General features: G+C 42.1%; 3 protein-coding genes across 3 annotated transcripts; 1 reads left to right on the top strand and 2 right to left on the bottom strand.

Moving 5' to 3' along the window:
• Positions 1–62: 62 nt before the first annotated feature.
• aqp8b (aquaporin 8b) lies at positions 63–4,621 on the top strand (the record flags this gene model as incomplete). Its single annotated transcript, XM_080857102.1, has 7 exons — positions 63–322; positions 711–837; positions 1,027–1,241; positions 1,771–1,905; positions 2,069–2,090; positions 3,434–3,592; positions 4,616–4,621. The coding sequence occupies 7 exons, from the start codon at positions 63–65 to the stop codon at positions 4,619–4,621; spliced, it is 924 nt and encodes a 307-aa protein (XP_080713228.1).
• Positions 4,622–5,853: 1,232 nt separating this feature from the next.
• Positions 5,854–14,394, bottom strand: LOC308379682 (meteorin-like protein; the record flags this gene model as incomplete). The annotated part of the gene is made up of 4 exons (XM_080856922.1): positions 5,854–6,176; positions 6,852–6,911; positions 13,557–13,951; positions 14,306–14,394. The coding sequence occupies 4 exons, from the start codon at positions 14,392–14,394 to the stop codon at positions 5,854–5,856; spliced, it is 867 nt and encodes a 288-aa protein (XP_080713048.1).
• Positions 14,395–17,573: 3,179 nt separating this feature from the next.
• On the bottom strand, positions 17,574–20,209 carry cbx8a (chromobox homolog 8a (Pc class homolog, Drosophila)). The gene is made up of 5 exons (XM_080855938.1): positions 20,084–20,209; positions 19,914–19,957; positions 19,381–19,446; positions 19,161–19,227; positions 17,574–18,796 (listed from the first exon to the last, which is right to left on the bottom strand). Exons 1-5 carry the CDS (start codon positions 20,150–20,152, stop codon positions 17,987–17,989), a joined length of 1,056 nt encoding a protein of 351 aa, XP_080712064.1. The 5' UTR covers positions 20,153–20,209; the 3' UTR covers positions 17,574–17,986.
• Between the last annotated feature and the right edge of the window lie 2,697 nt (positions 20,210–22,906).

Below are 22,906 nucleotides of genomic sequence, written 5' to 3'. Positions count from 1 at the left end.
AGCTCCGACATCATTTACCCCAGAGAAGAGCAGTGTTGAGCACCTCCGAGTCAGACATCAGCATGGCAGAGGAGAAGCTCCAGCTCAACGACTTAGAGAGCGGCTCCGCTGCAGCCGTGAAGAAGCGAGACGCCGACCGGCCCTCTGGTGCCTACGAGCGGGTGATCCAGCCATGTGTGGCTGAGCTGGTGGGCACAGCCTTCTTCGTGTTTGTCGGCTGCGTGTCGGTGATTGAGAACGTGGAGGCTGCGGGGAGGCTGCAGCCCGCCCTGGCACACGGCCTGGCGGTGGCCGTCCTGGTGGCATGCATGGCAGAAGTCAGGTGAGGAGTGTTTGGTAACAGTAATTTCACTTTGATTGACTTCTTTTATGATTGTGGCCCTGTTTTATGGTGATGTGAGTTTACTTTTACCCTGGGTAAATATCAGGAGTGCGTGCACACTTCAGTATCTCTGGAGATAATTGGGAGTTGTAAAAAGGCCTTTCTACTGTGTCTCCTACTGGAGCTGATCTGCAGACTTCTCCTGAAAGATATTATCACAAGCTCAGAATTGTTGTCATCATTAAGATATTAATGTGTAAATGAATATAATGTAAGTTACAGATGTTAAAGAGACAGTGAAAAAAGATCCCAGTGTTAAACAGTAAGGTGTGTGTGATGATGTCTCTAAAGAAGGTAACACATGGCGTTGCATCTGTTCCTTACTCAGTGGCGGTCATTTTAACCCACCCTTCACCATGGCGGTGTACCTCTGTGGGGGCATCCAGATGAAGATGGTGGTGCCATACATTGTGTCCCAGCTCATTGGGGGAGTGCTGGGGGCAGCTATGTCCAGGGTGAGTAAAAAAAAAAACATAAATGTAAAAGATTTCAATTCCACTTAGACTGCTTTGCAACATTCCATTCGGTGCAATCTGTGAGTTCTACACACTCTCTTAATTCGACTTTATTGTAGATACATATGAACATCTCTAGTTCCAATTCTTTCTATCGATCACTTAAAGAATGTGTGTGTTTCAAATCAGGTAATGACATCAGGGGAACACTATGCCAGTGCGCAGGGCGCAGCGTTTGCTGTGGTCCAATCAGAGGAGCGGCTGATGGCAGCCATCTTTGGAGAGGTGGCCATGACGTGTCTGGTGACCACCGTGGTGCTGATGAGTGCAGTCAACACCAAGAGCAAGAGCCCCATGGCACCCTTCCTGATCGGCTGCACTGTCATTTTCAACATCTTAGCAGGGTGAGTGAGTGAGTGAGTCAGGCAGGCAAGCATTGAGAGTGTCAGACGTGGAGGAGCCACACTATCTGAGCGCAGTGCATACAGTATACACATACAATCTTGAATAAACCACATCTATACACTGCTTATATACCGTGCTTGGAAGCTGATTGGATATCAGCACATGATAAGAGGAAACGTGTGGTGACAGAGTTACAGTACATGTCATGAATATTTGTAACTTTGGAAAGTATCAACTACAGTAAGAATCAGTGGTTTTCCCTTTATTCCAGTGGATGTTTGTCCCACTTTTGATCAAACCTTTTGCTTGTATTTTTCGTCTTATTCGGTCTGTGAGATTCTGTGGTCAAAGCACGCTAGGCCATGCCTTACCATCCCGTTAGACACTTTGTGTCATCGAACAAAATGAAATTGCTTCTTCAATAATCTCAAAAGTATATATTTTAAGAAATGTCAAGTTTTAAATGGCCTGAGAATGAGCTTTACATTTCACACATTTCATCTTCATCTCATGTGTTTGTCCCACCAGAGCTGATGTGTCTGGAGCCTGCATGAACCCTGCCAGGGCTCTGGGCCCCGCGGTGATGATGGGCTACTGGGGGTACCACTGGGTGTACTGGGTGGGCCCTCTCTCTGGAGGTCTGCTGGCTGTAGTTTTAGTGAGGTAAGGACATCTGCTAATGAAAAACAAAAAAAAACATTTCAATAATTTAGGCTTGAGTGTTTTGCTAAGCAAGACCCAATGATGTGTTAAACAAGACAGTATTAAGGTTGAAGTTGCAGTAAGGACAATTTCAGCTGACTTGACCTCTCCTGCTGTTTTATAGGCTCCTGCTTGGGGACGGGAAGGTGCGTGTTATCCTAAAATAATCCTTTGAACAAGGAGCAGCCCCACTGGCCGACGCTGTAAATACTTTTCTCACCATGGTGCTCACCATTCGATGCAGGTACCTCAGTAAGATACAGAAACACCCTGGAATCATCAAGGAGATTGCACATATCTACATAGAATAATCCACAGTTATAACAAATGGTGATGAGGTGGCAGTTATTCATTGATATTACGACTGTTCAGTGAAGTACTACTAACCCATCAGTGGTCTGAACTTTTCAAATCTGCACTTCACCTCCCATGGTCTTTGGTTGAGAGATCAATGATGAACAACAGTTCACAGAGCAACCGCTCTCCCAGCTTCTTGTTACAAATGTTATATGTTGAGGTGTGTGCCGGTAAAGAATTATTGTAAAAGTCGGAAAGTAATGATTTAATTTTTTCTAACAAAGATGCTGCACAAATATGAAGTGTTCATCACAAACCCTTCTACTAAAGAATTCCTGTACTCTGTTCCAGTTCATTGTATTTGCATTGTGGATTTTTGTATGAGTGTCAATATGTTTCTATGGTTATTAGTTTGAAAATATTAAACATATACAAAGGCAGAAATACGGTGAATTCTGAACCTTCATTGTGTTATATTGTATGTTATCTGAACACACTGCACATTAAAAACTACAATAAAACTTTGCACTATTGCCATTGATCTTATTTACCAAAGGGGCAATATGGAGTACACTGTTTCATTACACCATTTTCATTCTATTATGGGATTTTATATGTCGATCATTTTACAGACTTTTAATATATTTTTGAAATATTTAATTTTTTGAAGTTCTATTTGTAGTAGCTTATATTTTGAAGCATTGATGAAATGCGTATATTTTTATACATTTATCAAACAAAAAGCCTAGAATGTTGTTCAAAGCAAACGCATCCTTGCAGCATTAGGGATGTCAGTGTTCTGGAAGCCATAGCTTCTGAGCATGGATAATGTGAACTGACAGAGATTGGCTACATCAAGAAAATGAATGTGCCAGGCAAGTTTCTTGGATACATACACGCATCTGTTTCTGTGTTAGCAAAACAAAAACCCTGTCAAGATGTCGTTGGTGCAAAGGGTGAATGCTGGAACAGGTGTGGTCAAAAAGGGAGGGGAGAAGAGATTTCTTTATGAATCACTTCTGGCATCTGAAGTCTCACCAAAACTCGATTACAGAGCTAATGTTGAGTCAAGACCGAGCGAAAAGTAAGGAAACTGATCTGACTTTTGTGATGTCCCCCGTTGTCACTGTTGTGCTGGACGTTGGGGTCTGGCTATGTGGGTTTCAAACTGTTCTCTTGTGCTCGCTCACAGCAGTGGCCACATGGGAACGCTCTCCAAGACGCTGCCCTAAACCAATTACAGCCCTCCAACTGTGTGGACCTCCGCTTTCTGCTTCAGACTGGAGGCCCAGGACTTCTCCTGGAGGTGCCGACCAGGAGGCTTCCAGACAACCTGCTGGCAGCGACCTGGGTAGGCTGCCTGGGTAGGCTGCCACATGGTAAGTTCTTTGTACTCCATACACCACATTCTCTGCAGGCTTTTTTTGCTTTCTTTTCAAAAGGAGGGATCTTATATTAGAGACTTTTACCAACTTTCTGTGTAACTGCTATGACTTATTTTCATGCATTGTTATATTATGTATAATCCATAGATTACAAATACTTGTTCAGTAAGATTTTACTCACTCTGTGTTCCTTTCAAGGCAAATGTCATCTAAGTTGTGCCAGCATCTCTGGTATCATCAGAGATACAAACACAATATTTGTGTGATAATATTATATATTATAAATGCTCATACAGCAACTCACAGACTTTAACAACGTCTCTTCTACTACTCTTCTACTTCTGCCAGGAATGGTAAATCCCTTTCTTTTCACTAAGTGGTGGAAACACTGTGGACTGTTCCTCTGGAGGGGAATATTTGAAGTGACACTAGACCTTCATGGGGATATGAGTTAATTTCTGTGCCACAGTGAGATGACTTTTTAAACTGTGCTCCTGCGGTCTTCAGAGCACCAGAAGCACATTTGCTTGCAGGGAGTTGGACGACCGTATTGAGAGGCATACTGAGAGGACTGCGGGAGTGGTTAAGTTAATGCCTCCATCCCAGCGAGGAACCGACTCAAAAGATGCCTCCAGTTTCTGCTGGCTTCTAGGCTTTCACGAGGGACAGCACTGATGACAATGATCAATATGTCAGTGGGGAGACTCGTCACGCTACAACTATTGTCAGGGCCGCATTCAACCCTTAGTCATTTACACTTTCATTGGCAGCTATTTAGTCCCCATAAAAAGTTCAACACAGCAATTTGTGAATCCTGCTTAGCCAAGTGGAAGTGTGGAGGTGGAGGCGGTGTGGGAGGGGGGTGGATGGGTGTGGGGGAGGGGTGGGCAGAGTTTTCTTTAAAAATCAATGATTTGTTCTCTGAATTGGGGAGGTGCCCACTGCAGGCCCCACGGTGTGGTCTCTGTTCTGTTCTCTCTGTTCCCAAGCCCTGAACCCTGGAGCCAGTGGAGAATAGAGATGATTCAGAGCCTTCACAGCACACACATTTGGGCAGCTCTATTCAGCCATCAGAGCTCACTGGTGGTTAAAGAAACATACTCAGTAGGCGGGAAGCCAGTGCATGACAGTCTGCACTAGGGGAACACCTCATATAGGGAGAAAGAAAGTCACATTTCTTGTGTTTGTTTTCTCATGCTCTTTTGCTGTGTATATTTATTTCTGTATATATATGATTACCTTTAACTTAACTTTATAATAAGCATGTTTCCATCTCATTGTTCATCTCCTCAGCAGCACACACAGGCACCCACTCAATCATTTTGTCATAGACTCATTTGAACAGTCAACATTTAATGAGACACTGGTTGAGTTGAAACCATAAGCCAATGAGCACATCACAGACGAACAAGAGGGGATGACATGACACAATGAATCTCAATAAGAGAGGAGGTCAGTTGAATTGATGTGCTGCTCCACAGGGACTCACAAACACCACTCTGTTTTACTCGTTGGAGGCTCAGCAAGCGTTAGTGATCTCCTTAGTGAACAATCTACATTTAGAAAAACCCTGTGGATAGTCAATAGTCTTCTCTGCTAGGTTATTATTTCAGTACAACACAACAACATTCAGCCATCTCAGCCACCTAAGCTTAACCATTTCATTTTTTCAAATAACTTGTACTTTAACTTAGTTACCGCAGGAAACAAACAGGTGGTAAAATGCCTTCAACCAAGTCAGCAGATTCTCTTTTTGTATCTGTACCCTGTAAATAACCAATAATAAGTACTCTAATCAGATTTTCAAATGGTGTAACTCATTTTTGAGAATACAAGCCAACCAAGAAGGTGAAGTCCTAACACACGCACACACACACACACACACACACACACACACACACACACACACACACACACACACTCACGCAAAAATAAAATAGAAAAAATATATATGTAAAAAATAAAGAAAATAAAGCAATCAGTCCTTTAAATACTTATGTTATGTATAAACTGTGGCACAAATACTGCACAATATGTAATAAGCAATACAAAAACACAGTAGTTATTACATCATACATATAAAATATATCAGACTGGAATAAAAACACTGTGATTCCAAATTGTATGTCCTTTCAGAGAGTCTCATGTCTCATCTCTCTAAAGTATCTTCTGTAGTTTTCTCCACGAGGAGAGTGACCCTGTGGCAGAGCCAGGGCCAGGGCCAGGGCTAGTCCAGGGGGAAGTCGCATGGGTTCTGGGAATCCCTTTTGGCCCTCAGGTACAGGGCGAGGAAGACCCTAAACCTGGGAGCACAGCCAAGCCAGGCCTCCCCAAAGTGCTCTGCGCCGGTGAAGAGGAACAGGCCATCCCCTGGCCCCACCCGGCACTCCAGCCGGGTGTGGATGTGCCCGTGCCAGCTGGGTGCCAGGATGCCGGCCTCCCGCTCAAACACCCCACTCCGCTGACGATACACCCGGCCACCCCACACCTCCACCACTGACGTCTGCCGCTCTGCATCGTGGGATACGTTCCGGATTGAGCCACGAATGACTAGAGTGGGAAGAGAAGCCATAGATTAGACGTTATATCACAAATGTCAGCACATAAAGCACAAACTGTAAAACACAAGGTCATGAGATCTTGTGAATTTCACACTGAGAAACTACTACTTGTGGAAAGTACTTAAATGTAGGATCTTACCCTATTTTCTCTTTCAATCCATTTACACTTTCATAAGCTTGCTATTTTGTCTCATTAGAGGCAAAAAAAAGCCCCTGATGGTGATTTGGGAGATGAGCGGGCTTAAGGTCAGGCAGTCAATAGAGCCAGTTCAAAGGGATCATTTCTTCTGGTTGGCTGCTGCTATCCATGTCCCTCCTTTGTGTGAGCCAGAGCCCATATATCTGTCACTCTCCATAGCCCTGGCCTGGCCGTAGGGCTCTGGGAATTGACCAGTGCTGTTGCCAGCTGGCAGATCTCTGTTAAATACATCAGGCTGTGACCACAAGTGTGTGGAAAAGTCGGTGTAGGTCTTGGTTTTTAAGTCAGAGAGATAAAGAAGGACCAGCCTGCAAAAGAATGTTCCTTCACCTAAAAATTACTTTCGCTCTCTTTCAGTTGAGAGGTGTGCAACTTGTGCGTGTGCAATTTAATTCTTCCTGTACCCTCTAGAAGTTTAGATTTTTTTTTTTTACAAAACACTAACTAATGACAGATTTATCATACCGAAATCACTGTTGCAGATGGCCAGCAAAAGTTCTGTGTCGTTGCATGGTTGGCAGGCAGCTGGAAGACAGAGAGAGAAAGAGAGAGAGAGAGAACATATAAAGCTCTATAAACACATAAATATTTCCTTTAACCTTAAAAACTTTTCATAAAATTCCATACTCAAGTTGTCTGAGCTATCTGTGGGTATCAAAAAAGTGGAAATAGAACAGTGTAGGCTACTGATAGTTAAAAAGATATTTGTTTACATGTTGAGAGATAAATTAAACTTTTAGGGAGATAAGCCCCTGTTCATGGGGAAGAAATGGTGGAGAAATGAGAGAAAATCTCAAAGTCATAAAAAAAGGGCTGGTCAAACACCAACTTTGATTCTCCTTGACCTCCAGAATTGTGCCACCATTGTGCTGTCTTAATTGAATGACTGACTCCACCCAGACAGCTAACTGGCTGGTAAAGTCATCTATTGGTATTCACCTCAGACCCCCTCCCAACCCCCAGTTACTAGGTGGTCATGTCTGTGTCTTTGGCTTTTAGAACTCCCACACTGCTTGTTGGAATCAAGCAGCAAACAGACACAATGTCATGGCATTTCTGGAATCCATGAGATATTTGCCGTCTCTGTTAATCTAGGAGGCCTAGTGACCCACACTCATCAGCTGTAACGGATCCCCGTATATGAAGTGGCGTGAAACTTACTGCTGGTGAAATCGTTCCTTTATTTTCTATTTTCTCCGTTATACATCCAATAAAACTGTCAGACTATCACCACCGTAAGAGCTATAGCCTCATACGGGTCCATTAAATCATTAAACTTTTGTGCATCCGTCCGTAACTTAATCACTAGCCATACTGACAAGTTAACATTCAACATATAAAACAAATCTGCGATACCCCTTTTGACCTTGTCATAATAAAAGTCCTAATTATCTAAGAGAGAATGGCATAAAATATCTATTAATTCTTCAAACACTACATTATCATTAAGACACATATTAAAGATAAATAAGGCAAATCTAAAACAGGCAATCAACACAAAATAATAGTCCTTCTATGGGGCTATTTACACTCCCACCAAATTATAGTGTTTTTACTAAATATAAACCTTAAAACACACAATTTACACTTATAAGAATAACCATTCAAATGTATAGGATATACAAACATAGAAAACTTTATCATTTTATCACAACTGCATAGTGCTTAAACCGCTTCTAGCAGTAAAACCAATTTCTGGACAGGGCGCTCCAAAGCAGGCCTGCTGGTGCGCTCTCCTTTGTGGTTCAGTTCCTTCTCTCCAAACAGGATTTTGGCCCGTCTCACAAGTCCATCTTTGCCTTGAATGACTTCTGTGACTGTCCCAAGTCTCCACTTGCTTCGTGGTAAAGTGTCGTCAGCGTCCATCACTATATCACCGACTTGCAGGTTTCTTTTAGCGCTATGCCAGCACTGTCTGGTTGTGATGTTGTGGAGGTACTCTTTTTTCCATAGAAAGCTAGGCCCAGTGAACCAATCAGAAGAGAGCAACTCATCCACTGTTTTCCCTCTTGAAGCATAATCTGCTGGGTTTCGTCAGTTGGTACATAGAACCATTGCTTGGGGTCTGAGGCATGACGGATCTTCTGCACCCTATTTGCTACAAAAGTGTGAAAGCTGCGAGCATCATTATTAATGTAGCCTAAGGCAACCTTTGAATCTGTCCAAAAGAACTCTTCTACATTACAGTAGCCTAATTCTTCTTTGAGCATATTGCTCACTGCGACTGAGACAACTGCTGCAGTAAGTTCTAACCTGGGTATAGTTGTGACCTTCAGCGGCGAGACGCGCGCTTTTCCCATGAGAAGAACACAGTGAATGTCTCCTCTTTCATTCTTCAGTCTCAGGTATGTGCATTGGCCATAGCCCGTGGTGCTGGCATCTGAGAAGAGATGTAATTCTGTTTTGATCACCTTTCCAAAGCCAGCTGGCTGGTAGCAGCGAGCTACGTGTATCCCTTCCATCTTAACAAGGTCATCTTGCCATTTCTCCCACCGTGACTTCAATCGCTCTGGAATTGGGTCATCCCATCCTGTTCCTTGATGGCACATGTCCTGGAGAATCTTCTTTCCGTTCAGGAGGTATGGAGCTACGAAGCCCAGTGGGTCGTATATGGAGGCGACAGATGACAGGATGCCACGCCGTGTAGCAGGCTGGTTCTTTGGTGCAACTTTGAAGGTGAAACAGTCACTCTCGATGTTCCAGTATATTCCCAATGCTCTCTCTAAGGCTGTGTCATTGAATCTGAGATCCTTTGCTTTGATGTCTGTGGCGTGTTCTGTTGAGGGGATGCTCTGGAGAACAGCACAGTTGTTAGACACAAATTTGTGAAGGCGTAAACCTCTCTTTGCACACAGCTCACGTGCCTCTTTTGCTATTTGAATGGCCTTTTCAACAGACTCAACACTAATGATACCATCATCTACATAAAAGTCTCTGGCAATGAACTGTGATCCTAATGGGTGTGTGTGACTGTGTTCTTTGGCGAGCTGCTTTAATCCATAATTTGCACACCCTGGTGAAGATACGGCTCCAAAGAGATGGACAGTCATCCTGAATTCATGGGGAGGTGTGCCTAGGTCGCCGTTCTTCCACCATAAGAAGCGTAGGTAGTCACGGTCATTCTCTGAGACATGGAACTGATGGAACATCTTTTCTATGTCACACATCAGAGCAGTGTGGTGCTGTCGGAAACGAATGAGAACACCTGTCAGGCTGTTTATCATGTCTGGGCCTGGGAGAAGGTGTTCATTGAGGCTGCTTCCCTTGTACTTTGCTGAGCAGTCGAAAACTACTCTCAGCTTTTCAGGCTTTTTGGGGTGATAGACGCCATGGTGAGGTATGAACCATTTTTCTCCACAGGTGCCCTCAGCACGTACCTCCTCTGCGTCACCCCTTTCAATGATGTCCTTCATGTAGTTAATGTAGTCTTTCTTGTAACTTTCATTTGCAATGAACTTCCTTTTCAGGTGACTGAGCCTCACAGCAGCGAGCTGCTTGTTATCAGGTAAGCATGGTCTCTCTCTGAAGGGGAGGGGCATTTCATAATGTCCATGTTTGTTTGTCTTTATGTTTTCCTTTAACTTGTCAAGGAAAGTCAAATCTTCTTGAGAGACTGTTTTGTCATTTCCTTGAGTGTCTTTGAAATCAGTTTCAAGAATTCTGATTGCATCCATTGGAGTCACTGCAGGCAGCTCCTTCACGGTTACTCTGTGACAGTGACTGTTGGACGATTGCGAATCAGAGTGAGGTGCTAAACAGCCAACAATACTCCACCCTAAGTCTGTGAGAATGGCAAAGGGTTCGTCATCCTTCCCTGTTATGACCCGTCTGGGTACGAGACTTCTTGGGCAATTGTAGCCTATCAGTAGCCCCACTTCGCAACTAAGGAGAGGCGGTATTTGGTCTGCAATTGCTGTGAGATGGTGCCATCTTTTTGCTGTTTCATGTGTTGGTATATGTTGTTTGTTCACCGGTATGCAGTCTTTGGTGTATGCAGGAGGAAGTTTGATGTACACAGTAGAATTGAAACCTCTCACGCGCAGACCAGATGTCCGTTCACTTTTAAAGACCATGTTTTCACCCATCATGGTAGTGAGTTTCAGCTTAACTGGGCAGGTAGTCAGCTGCAGTTCTTTGCTAACATCTTGCTCAATGAAAGTCGTGTCACTTTGTGTATCCAGTAGGGCATACACAAGTTTTTCTCTGGATGGATTCTTTTCGTTTGACACCCACACTGGCACTATCATGGAGGTGTTTTCTGACTGACCTTGGCTGTTGACATTGAGGGACAGAGCAGGTGTTGGTTCCGTTTCATTGCGTTGCGCAGAATTTTCCCTTCTTGCCCATTCTTTGTTTTCACCTTTTCCGTAGCCATCATCGTGAAGACATGTGGGATGTCGTCCTTTGCATGAGTCACAAGTGTGGCGATGCCGGCACTCCTTTGCACTGTGACCGGGTTTAAGACATCCATAACACAGTCTGTTGTCTTTGACGTACGTCCTCCTGTATTCCAGTTTTCTTTTCATGAAGTCTGGACATTTGCATAGATGGTGACTGATATCTTGACATAACATGCAAGGGGCCTTGACCTTTTCCTTTGTTGTTGTATGCTTATTGCTTTCCACCACTGTTTGTGTGTTGTAGGCACTGGCTTGGTTTCTTTTGCTTACCCTTGTGCTACCTTTGTCTTGACAGGATTCAGCTGAATGGAGAGCGAGGAAAGAAGTGACTGGATTGCAGGCGGTTTCGGCCTCCATTGACATGAACTTGGCAAAGTCCTTGAAGTTAGGGAAATCCTTTCCCTCCGCGAGACGCAATGTCACTTGCCGGTTCCATCTTGAGGCTATCCACTCTGGCAGCTTCCGCATCAACTTCTGATTTTCCTCACAGTCATTTAGGATGTTTAAACCTTTAACATGGGGCATGGCCTGCAGACAGGCATTCAAGAAATCTGAGAAATCTCTCAGTCCTTCTGCATCTTTAGACTGTATTTTTGACCAGTTTGATAATTTTTCTCTAAACGCCTTTTGAATGATAAAGGGCTGGCCATATCTCTGATCAAGCTTGTTCCAGGCGTCACTGTAAGCTTCGCTGTCACTACGATAGAAGGTCCCTTTTAGGCATTTGTGAGCTGAGCCACCTACGTATCTTTTGAGGTAGTGCAGCTTATCAGTAGTGGGAATGTTCTTTCTGTCTATCAGTGATACGAATGAAGCTTTCCACTCAACAAAGTCAATTGGGTTGCCATTAAACACCGGGGGCTCAGGCATTGGAAGTCTGTTAATGGAAATGCTGTCCTGAACAGCCTGTGCTAGGCAGGATACATCAATGGGAGGAGATGGAGTGACAGCCGTGCGAGGGTGCGTTGTGGCAGGGGGGAAGGAGCTGAGTGGCATTGGGTCATGAAATGACTTAAAAGACTGAGCATCAGATTCCTCTTTAACTTCTTTATTGTATGCTTCAAATCTGGCTTGGGCTGCCTTTAAGTCCTTTTCAACTTGCAATCGTTCTAATTCAGCCTTCTGTTTATCTAATTCCCTCCTGTGTTCTTCCTCTTCCCTCCTGTGTGCTTCCTCTAAAGCTCGGATTTTTTCCTTCTGTCTCTTTTCCTCCGCTAACATCTTATATTCAGCCTCCTTAGCAGCTAAGTTAGCCGCTGCTTCAGCTCGCTTGGCAGCAACACTTGAGTGCGTGGAACGATGACTGCCAGTCTGTACTGAAGCAGAGGAGCCATAAATGGACCGGGCATAGTGAGGCTCAAGAAGCTCACGCAAACGCCGTCCTTCATGTTCTGCATCATAATCTCCATTTACGCCAGTCAGTCTCTCGTTCAAGATTTTAACAATGTCACATGTTACTGCTGCACAAGCATCAACCTTGCGTCTGAGCTCAGTATCGGGCGTGCCGTGCCCTCTCAGTTCATCATACAATTTCATGATATCCGCTTTCCGTATTTCTAAATTGTCTGCAAGAGATGCCAGGCGCTTTTCTGCTAGCTCAGATTTAAGTTCTTGACGTGTTTGACGAGCGTGGGCTTTCCACTGTTCATAAAGGCTAACAAGTTTCTTTTCCCGTTTACTCTGTTCTTCTTCACGGTATGCTAGCATCTTTTCAGTGTGAACTCGCGCCCTTTCAGGACGTCTAGCTACATCTATATCATCATCTTCGCTTAACAGTTCAGCAAGAATTTTCTGTGTGTTTTGCAGAGCCTCTTTTAATTCTTGTCTAATAGCACCTTGTTCTGTTTCCTTTTCTAACATTTCCGTTTGTTCCTTTATTACCTTTTGAAGGATTTCAATCTGCTGCTCTTTATCCTTGCCGCACAAAGTAGCACTGAATCCCTCCATTTTCGTTAGCCTTTGTCCGTCTTCTTGCTACCTTTACCACCACACCGTCTTCAATTCACCGCTGCTCTTATCCTTATCGTCCGTAAAAGTGTCCCTTGCCTTCCGTGTAAGTTGTCACTTTCGTCCGATGTAGCCGTCAATGCAGCAGGTTAGCTGGAGAGGTGAAGCTCTTACTGTAACGGATCCCCGTATATGAAGTGGCGTGAAACTTACTGCTGGTGAAATCGTTCCTTTATTTTCTATTTTCTCCGTTATACATCCAATAAAACTGTCAGACTATCACCACCGAGCTATAGCCTCATACGGGTCCATTAAATCATTAAACTTTTGTGCATCCGTCCGTAACTTAATCACTAGCCATACTGACAAGTTAACATTCAACATATAAAACAAATCTGCGATACCCCTTTTGACCTTGTCATAATAAAAGTCCTAATTATCTAAGAGAGAATGGCATAAAATATCTATTAATTCTTCAAACACTACATTATCATTAAGACACATATTAAAGATAAATAAGGCAAATCTAAAACAGGCAATCAACACAAAATAATAGTCCTTCTATGGGGCTATTTACATCAGCATCTTTCTTTATCCCCTCTGGACGTCTGATGGGGTAACACAACATTGAAGAGGGGAATGCTGTTAAAGGATGAAATGCTGGGGGAACCAAATGTGCAGTGCATGTTTTAAACTCACTAATGTGTTAAAAAAAATGACCTTTAAAACTTGAGTGGATAAGAGTAGCCTAATGTATTATACAATGGAAATAAATGAATGCTAACGTGCGATAGTTTAAACAGATCCAATTCTGTTAACCTACCCTGCAGGGGTTCACGGAGCCTCGCAGCGGAGCTTCGTTTTCTCAGGAACTCGAAGTGGAAGCCCACTATCCGGCGGCTGATATCTTCTTGTGGGTTAGCTTGAATGAAAATCGCCGATTTCTGTCGTCCATCAGTACGAAAACAGTGCACCTGCTCCGGCTGTTCACCGTCAGCCATCAAGAGGTCCAGCTCCCCGGTGCGCTCAATAAACAGACTGGCTCCGCGAAAGCCACGGAAAGGTTTGATGCAGACAGCGGTGTGCTGCGCCCTTGCAAGGGTGGGTTCCAGGACCACACGCAAGGCGTGACTGGGGTATATCCATTCTACCGACCCCTCGGGACAGTGCAAACGGACCTGTTGCACCGCACGCAAATTATCGTCCCGCATCAAACCACTGATGAAAAAACACGCCAATAGTTCACACAGATAGGCTACTCACATAAATTGCCATTCCGCTGAGGCATCCATTTCATATAAACGAGCAGTCCTGAGTCAGATAGACTTAATTACGATTGGTTTAAATTCTTTACAAACAAAATCAATATTTGACACTGCAATCAATTAGGTCAACAATAGACAATTCATTGAAATAACCTAAATACACTGCCAGAGTGTGGACTCAATGCAAATATGTGCATGTATTGCTCAAGATGAGAGAGCAATAATGATACACATTTCGAGCTATCATTATAAATCAAAACAAAACATATCGACTTTCACAACACATACCAAACGGCCATGGTCTTACCTTCCACTCCAATTGCACAAGTCAGATTTGCCGGAAGAGAGCAAACATAAAGCTTGCAGATAATGTAAAAATGTGTTTCTTAGAGACATGCCAAGAGATTCGAGAGCATGCAGCCTCGCTGAACACAGAACATATAGCCAAGTTAACGTGTCTCTTCCGCGTCTAGTGCTACAACTGTTCATGAATTGATGTTCTGTGAGGCTATTGGCGGACTCAAGCACCACAGTGAAGACGTTTTGACACATGAATTCTTAGCGACCTCTAGAGGGATAAATACAGCACCGCCTATGACGCGTATAGGTTTGTCACCTATTGTATTTTTTCCCGAAAAAAAACATGCAGAAACGGAATTCTGCTGGGTGAAATTCATCATGTCTACCTTATAATTAATCATATCTTATTCAATTCAATTTTATTTTGTATAGCGCCATAACAATACAATTGCCTCTAGGCGCTTAACAGAGCCCAGAGCCTAGACCCCCTTAGTGCATGCACAATGGCAACAAGGGCAAGAAAAAACTCCCTGTTAGTGTTAGGCAGGAAGAAACCTTAAGCAGAACCACGGCACATAAGGGGGGGCCCATCTGCGTGAGGTCGGCCGGGGGCAACAGGGGTTGTACACAGCCAGCATTTGGTCGAGGGACATAGTAGGCTATATACAGGATATATGGATCATTTCTTCTGATTCACCAGTTTTGTATTGCGTTTGCGGCCGTCAGGCTTGACGTAAAATAGCTAGGCCTACTACAATTTGAAAATTAAAAAATGTAGGCTACGGGTAGGCTAGAACAGGGGTTCCCAACCTTTTTGACTCCGAGGCCCAACTTTTTGTATTTGTAACAGGTCGGGGCCCAACGAATCTATATTCCATTCGGCTAATTGAATCTATAAACCATTCATTCTAATTAATAAGCGATTGTTATGTGTGAGAAAAAGCAACCTCAGCACCTGCCACAGGTGGAAGCCTAGAAATAAATAAAAGAAAATCTAACTCTAGATATTGCATCAAAATTGTATTGTGCACCCGAAAACAACATAAATAGGCCTACACACAGATAACTGAATTGCGGTAGGCCTAGGCCTATTTGTGCACAACAAGCAAGTCAGGACCCAAAAGATAGCATGTAGGCTACTCAAAACAAGTGATGGAACATGCAAACTAGACCACTCAGCTAAGTGATGCTTCAGACATGCAAACAAATAGGTTCAAATAGGTCTATATAATGATTAGAATAATTTAAATAATGAATTAAATCTGTGGCTGCAATCTATTATCAACATAAATAGCACCAATCATTCCTGGGCAGTCGTTTGAGTTGGTAGCTGTCCACAGAAAAGCATATCCACTCCAATGATAACGCACAAAAACAACACTAATGCAACTTTACTGACGTCCGTCGAATCCTATACATTTACGAGTAATCACTTCAGACAGCGTGTATTTTAGACACAGTTGTTTAATGGTAGGCCCTAGCCTATATGTTTCGTGCTCTCTTGCCGTCAAGCAAGGAATAGCCTATGCGAAACACAATGCTGCCACTCGACGGTAAATCGTTAGAATAGTGTGGGATGGCGACCATCTAACCTGGGGTTGCTTTCTGTCGGGTGCTTTGCATTAAGGTGATAACTTAAAGACGATTTGCTTCAGTGACAGCTAAATTCAGCTTGACAAATTCTACATAGGCCTACAACTTTAGATTTGTCGATTGTTCCGTCATTATGCTTCTTAAACGCAAAACCTGCGCTAGAACACTGTAGGCTAGCCTACTGTAGTCAACTTCAAAATCCTCTCTTGCACACATTCGGGCTGCAGGAATAATTTTAATTTTGGACAAAACACATGACAGAGCTTCTCGTGACCCCCGTTCAGACATACAATCAAGTATTTTCTGTGCCAAACATTCACTGGTTTCAAATTTAAAATCTACTAAATGTCCAGCTGTTAACAGTTTACCAAACTGTTTTCCAGCTGGCGACAGAGGTAGCCTACACAGGAAACACATATATCTATAACTAAATCCACGATTTTCCAGGAAAACCCATTTATATATAATTGAAGGCGACATAGACTTCGCGATATATAACGTTGCTATGAGAACATGAAAGGCCTAATTAGTCGTAGCCAATAATCTTGTTTAGGTCACTTTTATAGACCAACGGGAAAGAAGTAGCCTAGGCTATGTGTTTAAACCAAACCTAAACACAATATTATATTTTAGCCCGCATTTATTGTTGATTCCTTTGTGTCTAAAGGGAGTTTACTATATGGGGCAAAATATAACATGCCTGATCTGTCCGATGATAGTGACCAATTCCAGATAAACTCATGGTTTATTCTAGGGCTATTTGTCCATGATCGAAGACGAAGGCTGGACTAGGTTTTTGCAAACCTCAGTTTATGAAGACCAATACAATTAGCTTGTAAAATTGATTCGAGGAATCATTAAGCCTAGCCTACTGTAAGCGTTGGTTGTAGGCTATGTTATGTTAAAGGAATAATCGTATATTAAAATTGTTATTATTATTAGCCTACTATAGAAGTAGCAGGAGCATTAGGTTTTTTTTTGTATTTGCCAGTTTAATACATATTTTTCTTCATAGAAAAGTATAATTTAAAGTCAATGAAAGCTGGGGAATGTAGCGCCAGCCCTACTCTGATTCACCTTCCGTACAGAAATAATTGAAGTATGCTAAATACATAAACAGATTAATTGTAATTAAAAAACAGACAATTCTTGCCTTTTATCAATTTAAAGCTTCAGCTAAATGTCATTCTAACATTAGGAGAATAGGGTTGTCACTGACCTTGCCATTGGATCTCGATAGATGTTTTCTATAGGCCACATCACGGCAATTTATTTGAACCCATAGGCCTGATTTGACTAAACGAATAGCCTACACCTTTAGGTCAAAATGCCCTTATACTCACATTTTCGTTAAAAGATTTAAAAAAATCGATATCTATCTGGACGTTATGTTAATAAAAAGGCCCGTTGTCTGAATTCGTGTAGGCTATTCGTGTCCCAAAAGACACGCTTCTTCTGCTAAAAATGCAGTTATTTCCAGGCCACGTTAAAAAACCAACAAACTTCAAACTCCATCATACGAAACTAAAATCAAACGGATTGAGATGAGATCCTTTGCGTGTTACATATATCGCATACGAGAAGCAATGGACACACTACGATTCATCACCAGGCTAAATAAACACGAATGACCGCACAACAAATTGATCATCTGGATCCACAATTTGTGCTTTAATACAGTAACACCTTTACAGCGCTGGTACACAATGATAAGGTCATATAACTGAAGACAATATAAGAATATGAGAATTACTCGTCAGCCTAAATATCATTAGAATAAAAGTGCTCGTTGTTACAAGTTAAAGAAAATTAATAAAGTTGTCAGTAGCGGTGTACACAAGGGGAAATAAATGAACTCAATCTCAAAACAGATTAACTCACTAAAAAAATAACATTTTCCATAGAAAAGGTCAATGTACACGTAAAGGTAAATACATATGTACACTATGCATGACTAAGATCTATGTAAGCTGTACAAATGCGAAATTGATAGAAAATGAATAATAATAAATCAGCTTTGAAATCAAGCAGAAAAGGTGCAATGTCTATTCACATGGTCGATAGGCCTCTATACTCATGTCAAAGCGAAGTTAACTCATCTCTTTTCTCTGAAAAAGCCTTTGTCTGTAGTACTTTCTTTAATGGTAACGGTTAAAAAATTACTTGTAACATCTGTGACAACAACTTTCTCCATGTTTGAGATGGATGGACGCCAGGATTCATCAGACTGATCTCCAAAAATCCTCGGCACGGGTTGTTTTGAACCAGACTGTTCAGTCTCTAACTCATCTTCCTCATATGAACGAGGCCTGCTCGGATTGTGGCCTTTCGACTGCTGCAATGTTTCACTTGAACATTCCTTAACAGTTCTCTGGCCCTGAATATCCTGTCTTGGTTTGCTGAGAGCAGACGCCTGGATAAGATGGAAACCGCTGGTTGCAGCCACCATCGTTTTTTTAAAGTTCGGTTTAAATCTTTCAGTCATTTGAGTATCGCTGCAGTCTGACATTTCACCTTCACGATGACCATACCTTCCCATTTTAGAAGTGCCGTAGGCAATCTGCTCGTCTGACCTCCTCTTTGAGACATCGGTGTAAGCGCAGCTGCTCGCATTGACGTTGAACCTTAACTTAGGTCTTGGCCCTCTTTTCTTAGGTGTGCTGACAAAACCGTCGGTAACTCTCATAGGCGAACCGGTTGGTGCAGGTCTTCTCTCCAACTCCTGCGGTCGGACGCTTTCTCCTCGGTTGACGGTGCTCGGTGGGAATATTGTAGGTACCACAGTTCGTAGACCCTCACGCGCTCTTGGAGTTATGACAGGTTCAGCAACAGGATATGAAACGTGCATTCCTCGTGACATCTCTCTTCGGAATTCATATGATTTTCCTTTAGCCTTTGCTCTTGCCTGTAAATAACAAAAAAACATATCAATAACACAAAAGATCGCATGAATGCAAGACGACATTGACGATAATTTTAATGACAACATATAAGTCGCCAACAAGAAGAGTAAAATGGGCTGGAAAATAAACTTGGTGTAATACTAATCTGTCATGAAATGTACGTATATTTAATTTGTTACGAATTGGGGATAGCGGGGTTAAATATCCCATGACATTGGTGACATTTGGCTTTCAGTCCTCTATTTACTGAGGTTTATAAGGAAATACTTATTGGATACATCATCAATTATCTCGACCACCACCATCACCCAGGCAGTGTGGATTGTATGTTTCAGAGGTCAGTGACTTATCAAAAACATTGCTCACCTTCATCAAGAAAGTCTCAGGTTTTGGACCTCTCTTTTTCGGTCCATAAAGCTCCCGTTCACGTTCTCTGTAAATACGTTATGGCAATAAGCCAAAGTTAGAACTACGTCTCGTAAAAAATACTAATTCAGGCACTGACTTTCCCTCCATGCAAACACATGGTCGTAAACCACAAATAGGCCTCCAAATGTGACAGCTAACCACCAAACGTTAACATTACCTCTCGTCGAAAGCGGCAAAGAGACGTTCGTCCAAAATATTTTCTTCTGGTTCCCATGTGCTGTATCTGCATCGAAACGTTTATGCAATGGGTAAATTACATGACGTGGTCGCGAGCAATTTAATGCAAATACCCTAGCTTCATCAGAATATGCAATAACCATATGCTCGTGGTAAGCTAGCGGACCGAGAGATGCTAACGTTAGCTTCATTAGCTAAGCCAGCATCAAGGAGAACTGCAAGCTTACATTTTAGGGGCAGCATAACCCTAGTGTAGCTAGCAAATGTAGCTACATACACGGATATGGCTTAGTCCAGCTAAGCTAAGATTTGCTAGCAAAGGCTTGCAAGCTATCTGGCTAGTTCTGTACACGTCTTGTCAAATGTTAGCTTACTAGCCATTGCAATAACAACGAGTAGCTGGAACCCGTTATGACTAGGGTAACATTATGCTCGCTGACTAAAATTGCGTAACAACGTTCATCACGTATACCACATAAAGCAATTAGTTTACTGTCAGCCAACATTACTCACTTTTGAGACCAGCCTTTCCATTTCACCAGATATTCCAACCGACCCTGCATGATGAATAAATTGAGAAAATAGCGACAAACACATCACATATTGAAATCGAAGGCACATCTTAAAATCAAAATGACATTCTGTTCTTTATTTCAGCAAATATTGACAAAATACTGTCATACTCGTCTTATGCGCCGTTTGATTATGGATTCGGCCGCAAAGACTCGCTCTCCGACCGCGGATAGCTCCATGTTTACTTCAGTTCAGTGGCGCAGCCCTTTAGCTGGTCTGGTATATCTCCCTTCTCGCCACCTTGGCCTCTGTGCTTTCACCCAGCCCATAATACTCAACCAAACGTCACTGGGTTGCCATGAGAACCGGTGTTTTAGGAACATTTGCGCTACGCCCATTGGTTCCGCTGCAAGAAAGGAGGGGTTTAGTGTTTGCACAGGAAATGACGAAATTAAAATCAATCTTCGAAAACAGTTTTTAATAATGTTGTCTTTATGGTTTTTCGTGTATTTGATTTCATTCATTTACATGCATTTTAAGAATTTCTTTAAAATATGTGTGAACTTTGTCTGGTTTATTTTTAATCCACTCGTCTAAGCCATATAGCTTCAAATGGTCGGCTGGTAAATGAATATGATATTCCTTATAGCTACACAGCCTTGTCCAGTTGCCCAAGGTAAAGGCTTGCCTTGATCATTTTTAAGTCTCCAGGCTGCATCCTGTCAGTCAAATGAAGAAGATCCATAATCAAATTATAGAGATTCGGTTTATGGAAATGTGGAGGCCCTCAGTGGTGGGGATGTTGCTGGTATACGGTACAAAAAAAAGTGAAAGGTGAAAAAGTTTATTTTTTTTATCAACATTTGACGAACTAGGCTAAGGTCTGGATCAATAATTTAAAAAAATCAATTTTTTGGGGGGCTAAATCAAAATTATAGAATATTATCATGTGAACATCATCATACCTTAGCGTTCCTTTCATTTGTTTTCTTTCTTTCTACATTCTTTTTTAATAGCCTGCTAGCGATCTTCCAAAAGGAGACAAGCTGATCAAAAGGTTAAAATGAGCCAGCATCAGCCTAACCCTGTCTAGTAGATTATTAGCATATAGTGAAATTAAATGTAGCGATACAAATAGGCTATATTTATATTTTCATGTAGTAATAATAATAATAATAATAATAATAATAATAATAATAGCAACAGCATCAATAATAATAATGAAACGTGATATAATTATTGATATAATTATTTTTATAAAGTTAAAAAATGGCCTATCAAAAGTCACATTTTAATGGGATGAACAGTCACAATTTAGCATAGTTTGTCGTTGGATTATGATTTGCCCGTTTCTTACTTTGAGAATTTTGCAGGAGACTGTATTGTTTCTGTTTTTTGGCTGGTCGGGTAGTTCGCCTGAATTAGAAAGGAAAGAGCTTGGATAGCGGGAAAGATGTTTAGGAGAAGCCTAACAATAATTCCGACTTATTAATCAGAATTGATTTTAAATGAATGTGATAAAAAGCAAGTAGCCTATATCAGCCATGAAATCTTAAATAAATTAGCCAACAAATCACATCAGCCTTCGTTTGTAGGTCAAATTCATATATTTACATAAAAGAAAATGAAAAGAGTATTAATAGACGGAAGAGAACATGGCATTTTTTTTAACCGAACCGATAAACGAATGGTTATCCTTTTAAACAGTTAACTTGGCGATACCACATCGCCAAACCTACCTTTAGGCCTACATATAATTTACAGTTCTTAAGAAAACTGACTAATTGTGTAGGCTAGGCTTAAGTTAGTTTAGTTTTCTTTAACTACATATATTTTTTTAATTTCCATCCATCAGTTCGTCTCTCACCCGACTTTAGTAAAGGATTGAAGTTCATTTCTGATCATATAAGCACAACTTAGTAAGGCCTAGCCTACATTTATAGTTTTACTGTTTTCAAATATTTTTTAGTTTCACACACAAAGAGGGTCCTGCATAAATAAATATAGGCTATACAAAATCATCTCTTTGTGTTTTGCATGTTGTTTTTCGGGACAAGGTGGTTTCACAAGCCTAGCTATGCATTGTGCGCGGCTGTTGCGATGGCAGAAGAACAAATAGACAAAGCTGACTGGCATAGTCTATCCAAAGAAACAAATGTGAATTAATTAGCCTTATGTTTTTAAATGTTCACTAAATGAACCAGGTCGTCCCTGTAGGCTGGCGATAAGTATGCTAAATTTGCGGCGCGAGGCAAGATGAGAGAAATAGGCTGCTCGTGATTGGCTTTGGCATGTCTGCAGTGCAGCACTGCTGCGACCACATATGGTTCGCCTGCATAGTGCGAGTTGTTAAAATATCATTGGTTCCCCTGTATCTGGGCAACTGCTATGATCTGGCATTGGCATTGGCTGCAATGAGACTGGGTTTGGTGGAGGATGTTTCCTTGCATAACCTCTCCAAATAATGCAATTAGGCCTACAAGCCCGCCGTTGGACTTTTCGGAACAGACAGGTGTGAAATATATGACGATCAGGCCCGGAATAATGGCCTGAAATTCGGTCCTCCATGAACCACAAATTTGAGGGTTTGGTTTCTAATTTTGTTGGATTAGCCAGACTAAACGGCAGAATAATTGTATCTAGGGTGCTGTATCCAACTGAGGGCTCAGATACAAATACGCGTATTTTTTCAGGCAGAAACGCTTCAGTAACGCCTTGGCAAAGTGCGGCGGCCAAAACAGAAGCGGTGCGCTTCCCTGCCTTGCGCTGGAAAGTTGAGAATAGTTCAACTTTTAAGCGCACCTAAAAAACGCTTCAAAGACGCAACGCGTGGTGGAGAAGGGGCGCACGCTTTAAACGCGCCGTACCATAGGAATCAATGCATTTGCTCCCGTCCCGTTTTTACAAAAACGCGTATGTGTATCTGAGCTCTAAGGCGACATCTTTATTGCTCATTAGCCTACCACTTCACATTCTCTTTCAATATGCCAACT

Source organism: Sprattus sprattus, assembly GCF_963457725.1.
Source record: "Sprattus sprattus genome assembly, chromosome: 18".
Classification (NCBI taxonomy): Eukaryota; Metazoa; Chordata; class Actinopteri; order Clupeiformes; family Clupeidae; genus Sprattus; species Sprattus sprattus.
Note: the sequence above shows the minus strand (reverse complement) of the source record. Positions and strands in the feature narration are given on the sequence as shown.

Coding starts and splice junctions, on each gene's coding strand:
- cbx8a (XM_080855938.1), bottom strand. CDS start 20,152: ATGGAGCTATCCGCGGTCGGAGAGCGAGTCTTTGCGGCCGAATCCATA. Junction 19,447..19,913: donor TGGAAAGGCTGGTCTCAAAA/GTGAGTAATGTT, acceptor GTTTCGATGCAG/ATACAGCACATGGGAACCAG. Junction 19,228..19,380: donor TTTGCCGCTTTCGACGAGAG/GTAATGTTAACG, acceptor ACGTATTTACAG/AGAACGTGAACGGGAGCTTT.